This window comes from Ctenocephalides felis, unplaced genomic scaffold (genome assembly GCF_003426905.1).
Source record: "Ctenocephalides felis isolate EL2017-DRISC unplaced genomic scaffold, ASM342690v1 CF-g0.4_SCAFFOLD_01604, whole genome shotgun sequence".
NCBI classification, from domain to species: Eukaryota; Metazoa; Arthropoda; class Insecta; order Siphonaptera; family Pulicidae; genus Ctenocephalides; species Ctenocephalides felis.
This window is the reverse complement of record NW_020537758.1, coordinates 154488-171517: the sequence shown is the minus strand read 5'-3', so window position 1 is coordinate 171517 and position 17030 is coordinate 154488. Positions and strand designations below refer to the sequence as shown.

General features: G+C 29.9%; 2 protein-coding genes and 1 pseudogene across 3 annotated transcripts in view; 2 read left to right on the top strand and 1 right to left on the bottom strand.

Annotated features, from left to right (window-relative positions):
• LOC113373299 (nuclear distribution protein nudE-like 1-B) overlaps positions 1-17030 on the top strand; it is a 71787-nt gene that overhangs the window by 19671 nt on the left and 35086 nt on the right. The window lies entirely within an intron of this gene.
• On the top strand, positions 3321-13238 carry LOC113373298. Of its 2 annotated transcripts, none has more exons than XM_026613606.1 (9): positions 3321-3505; positions 8173-8308; positions 11059-11171; positions 11547-11696; positions 11757-11872; positions 11944-12136; positions 12215-12346; positions 12454-12679; positions 12749-13238. In XM_026613606.1, the coding sequence occupies exons 1-9, from the start codon at positions 3445-3447 to the stop codon at positions 13236-13238; spliced, it is 1617 nt and encodes a 538-aa protein (XP_026469391.1). In that variant the 5' UTR covers positions 3321-3444. The 2 variants fall into 2 exon arrangements, with proteins under 2 accessions (XP_026469391.1, XP_026469390.1); XM_026613605.1 differs by lacking the exon at positions 11059-11171 and adding an exon at positions 10018-10148.
• LOC113372678 overlaps positions 14866-17030 on the bottom strand; it is an 18556-nt pseudogene continuing 16391 nt past the window's right edge.

The following is a 17030-nucleotide window of genomic DNA, read 5'->3' as shown; positions in this document are numbered from 1 at the left end:
TATATAGGATAATTGAGTAAATTTATATAATTTTATTGATGATTGATTCATACCAAATAATTCATTGCTCGTCAATTGTAGAAAACAACAACAACAACAACAGGTTATAAAAAAGCGAAAATGCAGTAAATGTGTTTGAAGGTCATTAACGAAAAGAAAGTTGCACTTTTGAAAGACATTATTATTTTTATCGGGTGCCAGCTGACTTACTTTTACTTCTTCGATTCAATTCATTTCAAACAAATAAGTTTAAAATTTTCACATTTTGTTTTGTGAATGAATGAATGCATACTGATTGTGATTGTGAGGCCATCATTTTATAGAACAATATGATGATTATTAGACTTCTTACCAATACACCATATAATATTTCGCTCATTGTAATTTCTCTTTCGACTTCTTAGATCGAAGGAAAGTAGAAGGCAGAGATTTCAGTTAATCGACATGAACTGTTTGATTAATTATTTTTTAAATTAATATACAAAAAATCAAAACCCAACATGTTTAAGGGGCACAACTAGTGTAACCGCCTAAAAAAAAAACAGTGATTTTTGGGTATTTATATTTAAAAAACTACTTTAGCAATCATTTCAAAATTTTAGGAATATATTTATACATGCTTTAAGAATACATAGTAAATTTTGAAGAAAAAAATTAATATTTTTTATAAGTTATCGTCGATCTCCAACGGCGCGACAAAAAAGACCCTTCACTGCTACAGTGATTCCGGCCTTCTATGTGGATGAAATTTAAAAGAAAAAATTCTCGTTAAACTAGATAATATTGTCTGTAAAATGAACTACGATGAAAAAAATCAAAAATTGACAAAATGACGGCGTTTTTTTAAAAAAAGTCGAATTTTGCCCAAAATTTTTGGTTGTTTTTTGGACTGCCAAAATTCGATTTGAATCCGATCAAAAAAATCGATAGTTTATTTTACGGAGAACTATATATAGAACATATAAAAAAATTGATAGTGATCGGATTATTTGTTTTTGAGTAATCGCTGCAGCAAATTCGGAAAATGCTGTTTCGAGAAAAACGCGTTTAAAGATTGAATAATCGTATACTGTATACTATATATATACTATTTAAATGGCTGTGACTCAAAAACTATTTAAGATATCGATTTAAAATTTTGGTATATTATTTTTAAAGGTATAGCCTATCGAAACATGGAAAAATTGAAAATTCGATTAAGGAATTCTAAACTAATATATTAGATATTATATTAGGATAATATGCTCATTAGATTATTAGCCAATATCACTTATAAATATAAATTAAAATATGTTTATAAGAAAAAAAGCTATACACAACAAATTGCAGTATTACGTTAATCTTGATAGATAAAAATTTAATGAAAAAAATATATCTATTATAATCTCTATATAAAATTGTAATTACTAAAAAAGCATACGACTTAAATTCTGATCTTTATTCCAAAACATAAAAAATATATTGTTGCACACGTCATTTGTTTATTAGCAGTCAATTTTATGTTTTTTATAATTACTTTTAAGAACTCACAGTGATGAGTCAAGTAAAACCTCGACCGCTCGCAGAATTGAATAAAAACTTAAATGAGGACTTTTTTATGCAGTAAAGTAAAGAACAAATGTGTTTCAATAAATATATTGAAGTTGGATTTAATTCATAGATAAAGTAAGTATAAACAGATCGCATACAAGGTCACTTTGCCATCACCTTAATTTTAATAGTTTCCGCACTCCTTAGAAGCGACACTAACTGTAGCACGTAAATTTACGCCTAAGTTCATTTCTAGATAAGATTCATTTAAATATAGAATAAAGAAAAGATATACGTGATTAATTTAAAAAAATGAAACGCGACCAAATTCTACGTAATACAAATGACACATCACTCAATAAGTCCGTAGGATAACTAAGAAAAACCCAATTTTTGGCAATATTCTTTTTTCTTATTCAATATATTATAGTTTCCTCCGAGGACTTTGCCACAAAATTCGGCGATCAAATACCTTCATTTTGACAAAAATTTCTTTACGTTGAAGAACAGATCGAGAGAATACAGTGAGTTGGAAAGTCCAATTTCATGTTTTTTACCACTGTTTTCATGGATTGGTAATTTGGTGCGTTGTCCTGATGAAGCAGCACTTTTTTTCGAATGGTGCCGTTTTTTCGATTTCTATCATCAACTGCTCCAAAAATATTATACAATAGTCACTGTTGATGGTCGGGCCTTTCTCAAGATAGTTGATGAAGATCATTACTTGCGAATCCCAAAAAACTAACGCCATATCCTTGCCCTGGCGGATCCTTTCTTGCTACTCGACTTCGGAGTGTAGTGGTGAAACCACATCCATGGTAACATATTGATGCAAAAACTCAGTTTTATTTCGATCAAACAGCTCCAAATACTCAATTCTTATGAATCATCAACTCGTTATGCTTTTGGTGAAATGAAATATATGTCCAACACGTTCTATTGATATTTTCAGGGTGTTAGCTATCTCAGGCAATTTTACTTTTCGGTTTTCCAAAACGATTCGGTGAACTTTTCTATGTTTTCCGGTGTAACCACCACAATTGGCCTTCCAGAGAGTTCAGCATCGTCAGTGTCTTTATGGCCACGAATAAAATCAGCAAATCACTTCTCCACCATTTGGCCAGATTTGACAGAGTCCAAATAGCACCTATCAAGCCATAATTTAGCTTTGATGATATTTTTACCCATCAAAAAAAGCAATGGTAAATCAACACACGAAATTGCCGTGAAAAAGTGATATTGATTAATAGATCCTAATTGCAGAAAAATCCTGATAATGGAACGTACTGTGTTACGAAATATCGTCAATTAAACATAAAAAACTGTTAAAAAATTGTTATTTAATTTATTTATTGAATTAAGCTTCGTCATTTCATTTCGTCACAAAATAATTTCGTCACAAAATAATTAAGCTTCGTCATTTCATTTCGTCACAAAATAATAAAAATTCAATGTTTACAAAATAATTATCCATTAGCTTCCGAATGAGAAGTTTACGTTTTCGCCAGAAAATCCGTTTTTCTAATTTTGATATTATCTAACATCAATACTTGCCTGTCCAGGTGCGAGAACGAGACAAAATTTTAGTGCGGGATAAAGAAAGAACGTGGCACACAACTTAAGATCTCACTTTCACTTATTCACACAGACACCAGCACACAAAATAACAAAATAACCAGATCCATACATACATACATACATCACCCACACAAACACATTCCGTCCACACACACACATCAATCGGTAAAAGTGTATAAATATCACCTGCCGCCAATTACTTGGCTTTGGCAGTGTACGGCCAGATGCCGGAGTGAAAACATCTCGCCAAACAAAAATAATAATTGATTGATTTTTGTTCATTTCAATTGTTTTTTTGAGAAATTTTGAGTTTTACTTTGCGCCACCCTAGCAGAGATGGCGCGATTGGCGCGGTTCCTTTGTCTGCTGATGACAGTCTGTGTATTGACTGGATCAGGTTAGTAAAAAAAAAGTAAAATACATATGCGATAAATATATATATATATATATATATATATGTATATATATATATATATACATAAAATATTCATCCAGTGAAATAATATTTTTTGGATATTCTACTAAATTTTTGAAGACCATTCCAATACAAGTCTCTAAAATGTATCATTCTTATTTTTTTACTTTAATAATTTTACCAAGTTACTACTTACGAATTTAATTCAATATTTTTATGATATTATTTGTATATGGAAATGGAACTAAATAGAATATTCAATTATTTTTCTTTTAAATTTTTATTATTTAGTAGAAAGATTTTTAATAAATTATTTTATTTTATTTATATTGAGAATTTTATTTATATTGAGATTACTATATATAGTAGCATTATGGATAGAGTTTTGATATTGCATAAAATATTCTAGCAAAAATATAAACTTAATGCATATATATATATATATATGTGTGTGTGTGTGTGTGTGTATTTGAATATCTGCATGCATGTAATTTTACTACAAAACCGGTATTTTTCATATAAACTTCATTATTATTTGCATATAAGTTAGCGTCGACCTTTAAAACAAAAGACCGTAAATAGAATGTAAGAATCATCTTAATAATAATACTAAAATATACACAATTGACTGTGTAAATTTCAAATTGCGACAAAAATAAAAATTAAATTATTTATTGAATTGAACTTCGAAGTTTTCTCAAAACTATAGAGAGCAGAAAGCTTTAAATATGCTATACTAACTATAAAATGTATAAAAAATATATGTTGATGATAAAAATTGGCCTAGAATAAAAAAACAAGTAAAATCGAACCTAACAAACTAAAAACATAGATGCTCGTATAATTTTAATAGAATTAAGACAAAATATAATGGTTTATTCTGGTAATTGTTAAATATATGGCTTAATTTTATGCCATACGTAATGATGAAATAATGTAATAAAATAATACAGATTATTAAAAAATTTAATGTTATATTCTAAGAAAAAGTCTTTGGTAAGTTTTAGTATTTACTATATTTTTTTATATAATTTCGCTATTTTAAAACTTCGTAACGTTTTGGATTAATTTCATTTTTCCATTTGTGACAAATTTCGAGGACACTTTAATTATTCAAATTTTTCACTTAAGTCGTGATATTTGATAAAATAATTTCAAATGATGTTACTTTCTTGTACGATCTCAAATGCCATAATAAAAATTTATAAAATGATTTTTGTCTTGGGCAATAGGCCTGATGGTTAAGTTAAAGCAACGTCTTATAACTTCCTTATTTAATTTCCATCGATGCATATATATATCTATTAACAATTATATTATTCTGATGATGAAATGTCGAGACGTGTGTCACTGATTTGACATTTGAATGCTGATGGTGTGTGAGCTTTCGTCAAATGTCAGAGGCCAAATGTCGATGAAAACACCACGAAATGCCACAGGTGACAACATGGGTGTGTGGTGTGTGGATTAGATAACTGACGAGGTTTTTTTCTAATCGATCTCAGCGATTCTCAAACTTCACTTTAGACAAATATTTTGATTTACTTGCGCCTTTGAACGAATGAAATATTTCGTGTTTTATTTAAGGGGCACAACTAGTGTTTCCATATTTCGATAGGCTATTCGTTATACCTTTAAAAATAACATACCAAAATTTTAAATCGATACCTTAAATAGTTTTTGAGTTACAGCCATTTAAAGAGTATCTATATAGTATTATATAGTATAACGATCATTTAATCTTTAAACGCGTTTTTCTCGAAACAGCATTTTCCGAATTTGCTGCAGCGATTAGTCAAAAACAAATGATCCGATCACTATCTATTTTTTTACATGTTCTATATATAGTTCTCCGTAAAATAAACTATCAATTTTTTGATCGGATCAAAAGTCGAATTTTGGCGGTAAAATTCGACTTTTTTTTAAAAAAACTCCGTCATTTTGTCGATTTTTGATTTTTTTTATCGTAGTTCATTTTACAGACAATATTACCTAGTTTAGCGAGAATTTTTTCTTTTAAATTTCATCCACGTAGAAGGCCGGAATCACTGCAGCAGTGAAGGGCCTTTTTTTGTCGCGCCGTTGGAGATCGACGATAACTCAAAAAATATTTAATTTTTTTCTCCAAAAATTTTACTATGTATTCTTAAAACATGCATAAATATATTCCTAAAATTTTGAATTGATTGATAAAGTAGTTGTTTCAATATAAATTTCCAAAATTCACCAATTTTTTAGGCGGTCACACTAGTTGTGCCCCTTAATGTATTTATGTTATATACTGCTCTTCAGTATTTTATTAATTTACAAAAACTTTTTTTTGTTGATGACGAATTTAAGAAATAAATGGTAGTGCTGATTACATATATCTAGCAAATTATCAAAAGAAAAAAACTGAGATTTTATTTTTTAATAAATCTTGACGTTTAGAATGTTCATTTGACTTATCCTCTAATGCGAATACATATACATAGTTTAAAAAAAACTATTTCAGCTATCAATATAATAAACATATTAGTGAAATAAAAACAATTTTTGAAAACATGAAAATTAGCAATTATTTATTACGAATATGAATAAATATTTCCAGTTCATAAATATGCTTGTTATACACTCCTTAGATTATCTTTATGAATGTTTTGTGTTTTTTTTAAATTTTTACATAATTTGTATGTATTCACACTAGACAAATGAGAATTGAAAACGTTTGTAGAGCCCTGTGCACACGACGCCAGTATTTCTTGTAATATTTTCTGTCGAACGTTTATCGTTTTTGAACGTAAAATATGTCTATAGCATTTTATTATTTTTTATTTTAATTTTTGTATTTAATTCTTATAAATAAAACATAAGATCATCACATAGATTTATCCTAGCACATATATGTTTTATGTTTACATTCCAATAAAATAGTTTCTTTGTACACCTTATGATATAAATTTGACAGAAAATATGTCACAATAAATACTGGCGTCGTGTGCACCGGGCTTAATTTTGTAAAAAATCACAACTTTTTATGTATTCATCATATATATAAAATATCTTAAATATCGAAAGTTTCTTTATCATTTTTATTCTAAATTTACAATTATTCGAATTCATTTACTACATAAATTCGCCTAGAAATAAATCTAAACCGAACTCAGTTTTTTTTTGTCTTTTTGATGATTGGATAGATGTCTCATAAATACGAACTTTGTTTATATATATATATATATATATATATATATATGAAGTTTCTAAAAAATCATGTTTTCTTCTAAATTTAAAAATATTCGAATCTATTCACACAAATTTGCCTGGAGAGCAATATACACGAGAATTGCATTAGATTCTGTCAATATTTAACTATTATGATTATCATGATTTTTTCTATTTCATTTATTGATTACGATCAAATCGACCTTTGTTTGTCTTAAGACGTTGTATGATTTTTCAATTTTTCTCTGAATATAAAAAAATCGACTTTAATTACAGAAATGTCTAAAAAGCAATATATATGTAATCGAGAGCGCTGCATTCTTGCCTTAGATTCTGTTAATATTTGATTATTATAGAAATTTTCTCTATTTTGATGTATCTCTTTCGATCGAATCGATCTTTTTCGCCTTCGAACGTCCAACAAACAATAATAACTTTCATATTGCACTGCGCCGTCCATGGCCATAAAAATTAATCGCATGCACATTGGCTCACTTAATAATATTATTATATATTCATAACATAAATGAAATCTAAAAGCTTCTAGAGTGCCATTAAATATATTATGTATTTAATGACATCATGATTAATTAAGTTATGCAAAAAGCCTGCTTAAAAGACTCAACCTTGTCATTCTATTATAATAAAAATAATAGTATATAATTAGTAAGTAAGGACCTAGAGACTATTCTCTGCCATATCAGGAGTAGGTTAGGAAAATATAAAATTTCTGCATATATCATGTCACCATAAAACAAAAAAAACGTATCAAAATTGTTCCACTCATTTTAAAACAACTATTAGAAAATTCATAATTCAATCAAGTTAAAATTTGAAGTTCTATATAATTTTCGCTTGTTATGGAATATTTGATACAGAAAAATATATATTTTGTTTCGAATAGTCTTCTAAATATAAATCTAGATAAATAACTGGACATTAAGTTTTTTTTGCTTACAGAAGACCATATATATAAAAATATATATTTTATCTAAAATATATCTAAAGATTCTAGATAAAAATCTGTATAATTAACTAAATTTAGTGCAATAAGATACATATTCGAAATTTTTAAGTATCTTAAATTTTCTTTGCTATTGCTAGTTGAAGAAAAAACGTATGGCGATAATAATACCATAAGTCAAATTATAAAAAAATGTTAAACGGCTATGAATAAATATATATGTTTGCCTGCATGAGTACATAATGAAAGTGCAATAGTTTGGAAAGTTGAGAGCAAAAACTGGATGCCAAACCACATTATCATATTGTTAATTTTATATGTATATATATGAGCTCAGTGTGTACGCATGCAAAAAATTAACAATTTGCATAACTTATAATGTCGGGCCACTTTGTGACTTCCTCTTATGAAATCATAAGCAAGCCACATCGAATAATTTCAAAATTGATATTAATAATAAATATATTATTTTTCTTTCATCTAGTTTGGTCTGAAATTCGAGTGAAGCGACAGGACGAGGACGAAGGTCCGGATTCGAGCCCGGAGGAATTATGTGCAGACAGGCCGGCCGATGAATATTTCAGGTTGACCACGGAAGGAGACTGCAGGGAAGTCGTCAGGTGAGAAGGCTCAATAAATAATTAATAGGCAAAAATACAATATTTAAGAACTACTCTCTCCTTTAACGAAGAGAGATTATTAATTCCGCAAAGGAGAGCGTGATGTTTTTACTAGAGAATTCTATTTGCATTACCTCAATTTTAATAAAGCCCATTTGTTCTAAGTTATTGTCTTTTGTCATTTTTGACTATCTGAATATATTCAAGTTTATAAAAGTATAACAAAGTTTTTGTATTTTTAAACTCTATCGGTAAAACCGAATAAAACAGATCGATCTACCATTGGGTTGCCTAAAAATAGCAACGTTATTGAAAAGTCATCGCTACAATCTTATAGGACTGTTAAATTCTAATTGATGTTATTAATGATAATAATTTCGTCAAAAAATAACAGGCCAATCGTAATCCTAATTATCAGAGCGATTAGTTATTCGATACAAGCCTAGGACGTAGTGACAACGGTTTTTACTAGAAAATATTGATAGCAAAAGAAAACTAGTGGTGTATGGCATCGTGCCTTAAGGCAAATTGCTGGAACTTCCCGTACCGTAACGAAATTTTCGAGAAATTTTAAACGTTTTCAAATATATTATTACAAATACTGTAACTTTCAATATTTTTGCTATCTTGTTATATCTGAGCAAATCAAATGTAAATCATAAAACAATTTATCTCCAGAACATTAGCAATCCTCATTTCGTTTCGAATTCAACTTCAAAAAAATAGTTGCCTAATTTACACAAAATTGAAAAAGTGCTCCCGCGCAGTCACAGTCTAAACGCATTTGCAAACAATTTTGTGCGACATTTTCACTCATACTGTGCTTAGCTTGGCGGCATTTTCACATTTTTCAATAGTTTTCTCAAAACTGGAAAAGTGCTCCAGTACATAGACAGTCTAAACGCACTTGGGTAAACATTTGTACCAGAGTGGCGCTTAGGCTGTGCTTAGCCTGGGTGATTTTTTGAATTTTTAATCCAAAATTACAAAAAATATTTATCGAAAAAAAATAGAAACAATTTTTTTTTGCGAAAGCATTTATTTTGTTGAAACAAGCAGAAAGTTCTTTGAATCATTTAAATCGTACGCTTAGTTCTCTCAAAAACTGCCATTTTTTTAACATTTAGCCAAAGACTAATAACCACTTTTCCCAGTCATTACGAACTGAATGTTTTTTGAATCATACAAATCGGATGTTCTCTCAAAAACTCGAATTCTATTTTCTGCACTCTTTGCTCCATATCTCCGTAACGGCTGGACCTACTTTTGCCAAAAACTAATCAGCACATCTCCCTATTAATAGGGATTGAATGTTTTTTACACCATTCAAATCGGTTGATCCGTGCGCCCGAAAACGTGGACGAAAAAATGCAGACATACAAAACACACACACACATTATTTTTTCTGAAGTATGCCAAAATGTTCAGAAACCTTCAAAACGTCGAGAAATGCAAAAATTTTCATTTTCGATTTTCGGCCCATTACTATAATTACCCTACGGGAAGTTAATTATACTGTATACAATAAAAAATCATCTGTATTGGAGTTATTTGAATAATTTCGTCAAAAAGCGCAATAGCCATGTTATTAAGAGGCCACACACACACACATAGCCATCTTATTGGACTATTAAAAGTTCTTATTGCTGTTATTAAAGATAATAAAGAAAACGATCAGTTATTTTATAAAGAAGTATTTATTATATAAGGTGCGACAGCGGCGCCGAGAACGGGGTCACCAGGTTGGCCCAAGTCAAATGCCCGGGCGGCCTGGCCTTCGACGTGATCAGACAGACTTGCGACTGGAAGTCGAATGTCAAAAACTGTGATCAATTGGAAAGTAAGATGAAAATTGGCCAACGGAAATTTAACAATAACAAACAATCATTCCAATTATATTATTATCATTGACTGATTTCTTCTTCTACTGGACAAATTGTGCCTCTAAAGTTTATATGTTTACTTTCTTTCTAAATGTGCATCGTTGTGAATTTATATTGTATTTATTCTTATTAATCGCAGTTGAAACAAAGCACGAGAAAAAACACATTATTGAAATAAAATTTAGTTTTTTTTATTTACCTTAATCGTGAGTACATTTTCTTCAATAAAGAGCAATGTAGCTTAAACAGGGTATCCTAGAACTCAAAGTCAAGTCAAAACAGGGCGAAAGGATTGATTGTAACAATCATAGTTTAATAAATAGTCTTAATTCTAGAAAACTTGGTGCAATTTTGAAATTATTATGCCTGTGCTTCTAAAAAAATACGGATCCAAAGTGTGAATAAACAAAAATGATGAAAATCAATCAAAATAACCGAAAAATAGTCACGTGATCACGTAAAAACTCAACTTTCGAACAGCGAATTTCGAATATTTTTTTTGTAATTTTTTTCATGATTCATAAGTTACAATCAATACTGTCATCACCCCTTTTCAGCTTGACATTGAGTTCTAGGCCACTCTGTATACAAACTTTGTATGTAAAATATACTATTTCAATTCTAAGAATAATGCTGAAAATGTACCAAAGGCAATTTTAATAATAAATTAAGAATCTGCTTTGTTTCAAATGTGTTTCGTATATAAATATAGTTATATGTTGGTGACTAACAAATTCGTATTTGTCTCTCTTCTATTCTCGCTCTGTTCTATCTCTTGGTCGTTTCTTCTTCTACATTTGTACCTTTATCGACGACTTCAATGATACACAACGAACGAAAAATGATTTTAATCATCGTCAACCCAAGATGTACCAAGTCAGGACTGAAGCAGATCACTTGCCCCTCCGGACTGGCCTTCGACGTGGACAAGCAGACATGCGACTGGAAGGGCAAAGTCAGCAACTGCGACAAACTGGAGAGTAAGTGATCACTTTCAAACTAAACATAAACACCAACATCATAAGACACACGACGTACGAACCAAGTCAACGACACGAACCACGAACAAACCAAGTCGAACTATTCTCTTCCAACTTTATTTCATAATTATCATACATCTCCACTATTCTTGAATGCATGGAACTTTTGCATTGTATTTAATATGTCGTAATCATACCATTATTAAATTAACAAAATGTCAAATCCTAATCGCAACCCTATTAGCATAGCACATTTTATGTAACAAATAAAAAAATGTCCTTCGGTTTTATTAAGAAGAAACAGTTTCATTACCATCAGCTTTTATAACAAATGAAATACAATCCATTCAATTTATAATACTATTACCATTACAGAACCTAGGAAGGTTCTGCCCATATTCAAGACTGACGAACCAGTTTGTCCAGAAGGCAAACTGTCCTGTGGAAACGGGGAATGTGTTGACAAAGAACTGTTCTGTAATGGCAAACCCGATTGCAAAGATGAATCTGACGAAAATGCTTGCAGTAAGTTTAAATAAAGCAATAAATAAATATCATGTATATTAATTTTTCTGTCTATTTTAGCCGTTGACTCAGATCCCAACAGAGCACCAGATTGTGATCCAACCCAATGCGTTTTGCCAGACTGTTTCTGTTCAGCTGATGGTACTAGAATTCCTGGCAACATCGAAGCAAACCAAGTAAACCTACATCCAATATTGACTTCCAACTATTAATAAAATTTGTCAGTAAACAACTACTTCTTTCATAGGTTCCACAAATGGTGACAATTACATTCAACGGAGCAGTCAATGTAGACAACATTGATCTGTATGAGGAAATCTTCAATGGACAAAGACAAAATCCAAATGGTTGCCAAATCAGAGGTACTTTCTTCGTTTCCCACAAATACACAAATTACTCAGCTGTACAAGATTTGCACAGGAAAGGACATGAAATCTCAGGTAAAATTCAAAACATATATATAGCAAAACTACTTGCAAACTACGATTTTGTAATTAAATTTCAATATTTTTTTTCAGTGTTTTCATTGACCCACAAAGATGACCCACAATATTGGACAGGAGGTTCATATGATGACTGGTTAGCCGAAATGGCTGGTGCCAGGTTGATCGTTGAACGATTTGCTAACATTACTGATGGTTCCATTATTGGTATGATAAACAAAAATTTTAAATTTTAAAGTTATAGTCATAGCAAAAAAAAAACTAACATACTTGTCAAAATAAAAAAAAATTATGATTTATATTATAAATTATAGGTATGAGGGCACCTTACTTGAGAGTGGGAGGTAACAAACAGTTTGAAATGATGAGCGACCAATTCTTTGTGTACGATGCCTCTATCACAGCATCTTTAGGGCGTGTGCCAATTTGGCCTTACACTCTATACTTCAGAATGCCCCACAAATGCAACGGCAATGCACACAATTGTCCATCTAGAAGTCATCCAGTTTGGGAAATGGTTATGAACGAATTAGATAGAAGGTATGAACCATTTCAATTGTAATACAGTAATAATAAGTTCAAAACTAAATCAACTGTTTTTATTCTCAGAGATGATCCCACTTTTGACGAGTCTCTCCCCGGTTGTCACATGGTAGACTCTTGCAGTAATATCCAAACTGGTGAACAATTTGCTCGTCTGCTCAGACACAACTTCAACCGTCATTTCAACAGCAACCGTGCCCCATTAGGGCTCCATTTCCACGCATCGTGGCTCAAATCTAAGAAGGAATTCAAAGAAGAACTTATCAAATTCATCGAAGAAATGTTAGGCAGAAACGAAGTCTATTTCACAACAATGTTACAAGTTATACAGTGGATGCAGAATCCAACAGAATTAACTGCTCTGAGAGACTTCCAAGAATGGAAGGAGAAATGCGACGTCAAAGGGCAACCTTACTGTTCATTGCCAAACGCGTGCCCCCTGACGACTCGGGAACTCCCGGGCGAAACTTTGAGACTGTTCACTTGCATGGAGTGCCCAAATAATTACCCTTGGATATTAGATCCTACAGGAGACGGTTTCTCCGTTAGGAAGTAGACAAAAAACAATTTCCTAGAGATACTAATTTATAAGTACATTAATTTTTAGCAGATCAACAATGCCTTTCGGCAATTAATTTGAGACCGAATATCAGATGATGTCGGTCAATACATTTTGTAAATAATTTAAAATTCTCAACTTAGAAACTTATGAAAATATTATACTCATTACACAAATACAGATTGTAAGTATAATTTGAAATCCATATTCATATCTAGTCTAAGTTACAGTGGAGATTTCTTATTATTGGATCAAATCAAATTTCATTCTGATGTACGAGTATAAGCTGTGTGATATGTTTTCTTATCATTTTTGTATAAATAAATGCGAGATAGAAACTTTCTATCGAAATAAAATACTTAAAAACAAGTACGTTGTTTATATTCAAACATATTACGCACGTCTACGTGAAGTCAGAACGACTATTTACATACATCGCAAAAATTTTAACAATAATAATCATGAATATAGATTTTCATTACAATGTAACTAATAAAAATGGATACTAAAAATTAAATATCACTAACCTTTTATCAAGATAACATGCGCACAACCTACAAACGGCGTTGCCGGTTGAATATGGAATAATTGTGCAATACATTGACGCCATATATTGTGTCCTTCTCATCATCCTGGATATTTTCACAAAATCGCCCGAAAGCACAATTTCACTTGATACATATTACAAAAGTCATCACATTTAAACGTAAAACATTCATTTTCTATTTAGCCGGCTCGTATGAACGCCATGAGGCCGTGACACAATTTACGTCTCGCTTGTAAGTGATTTCTGATTGGCTAAGGACTTTATGGGGTTACAACCTGCTCAAAAAATTATCCGTTAATAACCGTTAAAATCCTTAACGGATTATTTTTCTTACAAATTGAATGCTCTTTTAAAAAAAAAAAACTAACGCACACGTTATATAAAAAATATTGTATTAAAAGTTTAAATTTAAAATATGAGTAATATGGATACATATTATGGCATTCAATGAATAATAGTAGCAGTATATTATTGTTAGAGCTCATGCATAATACATTGTAGGTTCATTCATAATTATTTATTGTGTTATTTTAATTTCACTGTCTGAATTTATTACAGTCTTCATAAAGTACTATAGTGAAAAATATGTAAAAACTCCTTTTATAATTGTTACATAATTTTCTAGATATCACGGTTTAATGCAGTAATAAACAATTTATGGTGACGTAAATGCTGCACATAACTTCTAGATTAATTATATATATTCACATGTAGTGATGTTTATGTTTCCTATAATTTCAATTATATTATATCTAAGCTTGAACAATAAAATATTTCATATATCATAAATAAAATATATTTCTACAAATACATTATTTGAAAAACTAAATACTAATTTGAGAACTAATAATTATTATTAATACACTCACAAACAGAAAACAATATAGTAATAAATTTAAATAAATTATAATACTGAAAAAGATCTTGGTATTCTAATATTTACAAATCAAGGGAAAAGTGCTAATTCAAGCAATGAAATTAGATTAAAGACTAAGTAATCAATCAGTAAAATCATTCTACTGCTCAAAATGCAAAAATTCTTCACAGTTCTAGTTATGAACTCCTAGTGTCGCAACTTTAAAAGAATCTAGCAACAATGTCCTCAATTACCTCTGGAATTTCATTGTCTTGTGTTTCGTTGATTTCAGGATTTGGATAAATGGCTTGATGAGCATGTACAATATCCTCCCACCATTGATGTGCCTCTTTACTGAAAATAGCAATGTCAGAACATGTTCTGAAATTTTCTTGTTCTTGTCCACAACCCAATTTTCCTTCTCCGGATGGACAGATTCCCCAAGAATTACCTACAGAACAGATGAAATCATTATGAACTGATCCTATTTATTATGCAATAAGCAAATTATTATTATTTTTAGTTCCTTTACCTGTGATGTATGTCCATTGAACCACAAATGTCTGCAAGTAACATCTTCCGGTAGTTGTAAAGTGGCATTGTACCAGCCAACCTCGCTTGTGGGTACAGGCAGACGATCCTCACCAGTAGTAAGATTGAGAGGATATGCAGCAAAACATTCCTCTGATTCTTCTCCCCAAACATCTACTGGACAGAGAGCAAATTTGAAGTATCCTAGATGATTGGCAGTCAACATTACTCCTACAGGCATTTGTCCGCCTTGGAGATACCTGGGGAATAGATAACTAAATTTAATAAAAGATTGAGTAAACAATAAAGGGGCATCATAGGTTAAATAATCATTAAATAATTAAATAAATGTTTGTTTAACGAAATATTTAGTCTTATCTTATGATTGCTGAACTTACTTCTTCTGGGAACTTTTCCAAAATCGTACATGCCTCCCAATTCACTAGGCCTCGGCCTGGGAAGAGCGTAATCATCACCACAAATTCCACATTTACCACCATTTAGTTCCCATTGTACCTGTTGACAAACAAATAATATAATTTAGTCAATATTAAACTTATTTTGACTAATTATTGTTTGTAACATATAATATATAATCAAATTGTATGCCATATGAGCAATTACGTTGACATAAATTAAAGTAAATGTAAGTATATTATATAATTAGTAAAAATTAATCAATATTTGTATGTCTATTATACAGTCAAAGATAAAATAAAATTTTCATTGCAAATGTATACGATTCGATAACGCGCATCTAAATAATGGCAGAATTTTTTTTTAAATTTAAATATATTTAATTAATAGTAATAATATTGTCAGAATAATTTTTAATATTTTTATATATACTAGTATAGTGAATAATTTAGTATCCTATCAGTAACAATTACTGCTACATATTATATATATATATATATATATATATATATATATAATATACTAATATTGTATAATAATTTTTAATTCATTATTTTTATAAATAATGTTATGATATAATATTATTTTTACAATACGTAGCAGTAAAACAGAGGTAATAAAAAAAACAATGAATTATTTAACTATTTTTATGTATGAACGTTTGAACGCTGCATTTGTGTCATAAATTTTAATTTTTGAATGAAGATCGTTTTCTTGGCAAAAGTCCTGAAGATGGAACATGCATAGTTCAGAAACGTAATAGAAAAAAAAACTTTTGAACTGAATTTCTTGTATCAACAAAATATATATATTAATTGATTTTTAATTTATAATTAGTTCTACGTTTCTGAGATATGGAATGTCTCATTCTTCAGAAACTTTTAAAATAAGCAAAAAAAATCGCACGCGTTTTCTGTAAAATGTAAGGAACAAAAACATAAAAATAATTACATATAAAAAAAAAACTTGAATAAAATTTTGTTTGAAATTAATTAAGATTTATTTTTCTGTATCTATAAATCAGATCTATCTTAATATATAAATGCGTGTATATCGCTTCTAAAGATAACAAAATCTCCATGTTATTCTTAATCACCAAAATCACATCGAATTTTAGACTTTGAAATTTTAATTCCCGTTATTAACTTCTTGTTATCAATAGGCCACTTGTTGTTTTTGATAATTCATGTAATTTGAAAATCGCACTTAGCGCGTGTCCATAACAAGATAACAAAAATCGTAGAAATAGAAATAATAGAAATTTTTGATAAAAAAATCAACTGTATAATAATGAACTACTCCGGAGTAAAAATCACTAGATTAGCATACGATTAAGGCATTATAAGGGCTACTAAAAAAAATTGCATATGTTCCATAATGATATAGACGCAGAATTTATTATGAATTATTTATAATATATATATATATATATATATAT

Bases quoted from the DNA above. Each gene is read 5' to 3' on its own strand.
- LOC113373298 (XM_026613605.1), top strand. From the start codon at position 3,445: ATGGCGCGATTGGCGCGGTTCCTTTGTCTGCTGATGACAGTCTGTGTA. The intron at 8,309-10,017 runs GTGAGAAGGCTC...TTATTATATAAG, and splicing joins GACTGCAGGGAAGTCGTCAG to GTGCGACAGCGGCGCCGAGA. The intron at 11,697-11,756 runs GTAAGTTTAAAT...TGTCTATTTTAG, and splicing joins ATCTGACGAAAATGCTTGCA to CCGTTGACTCAGATCCCAAC.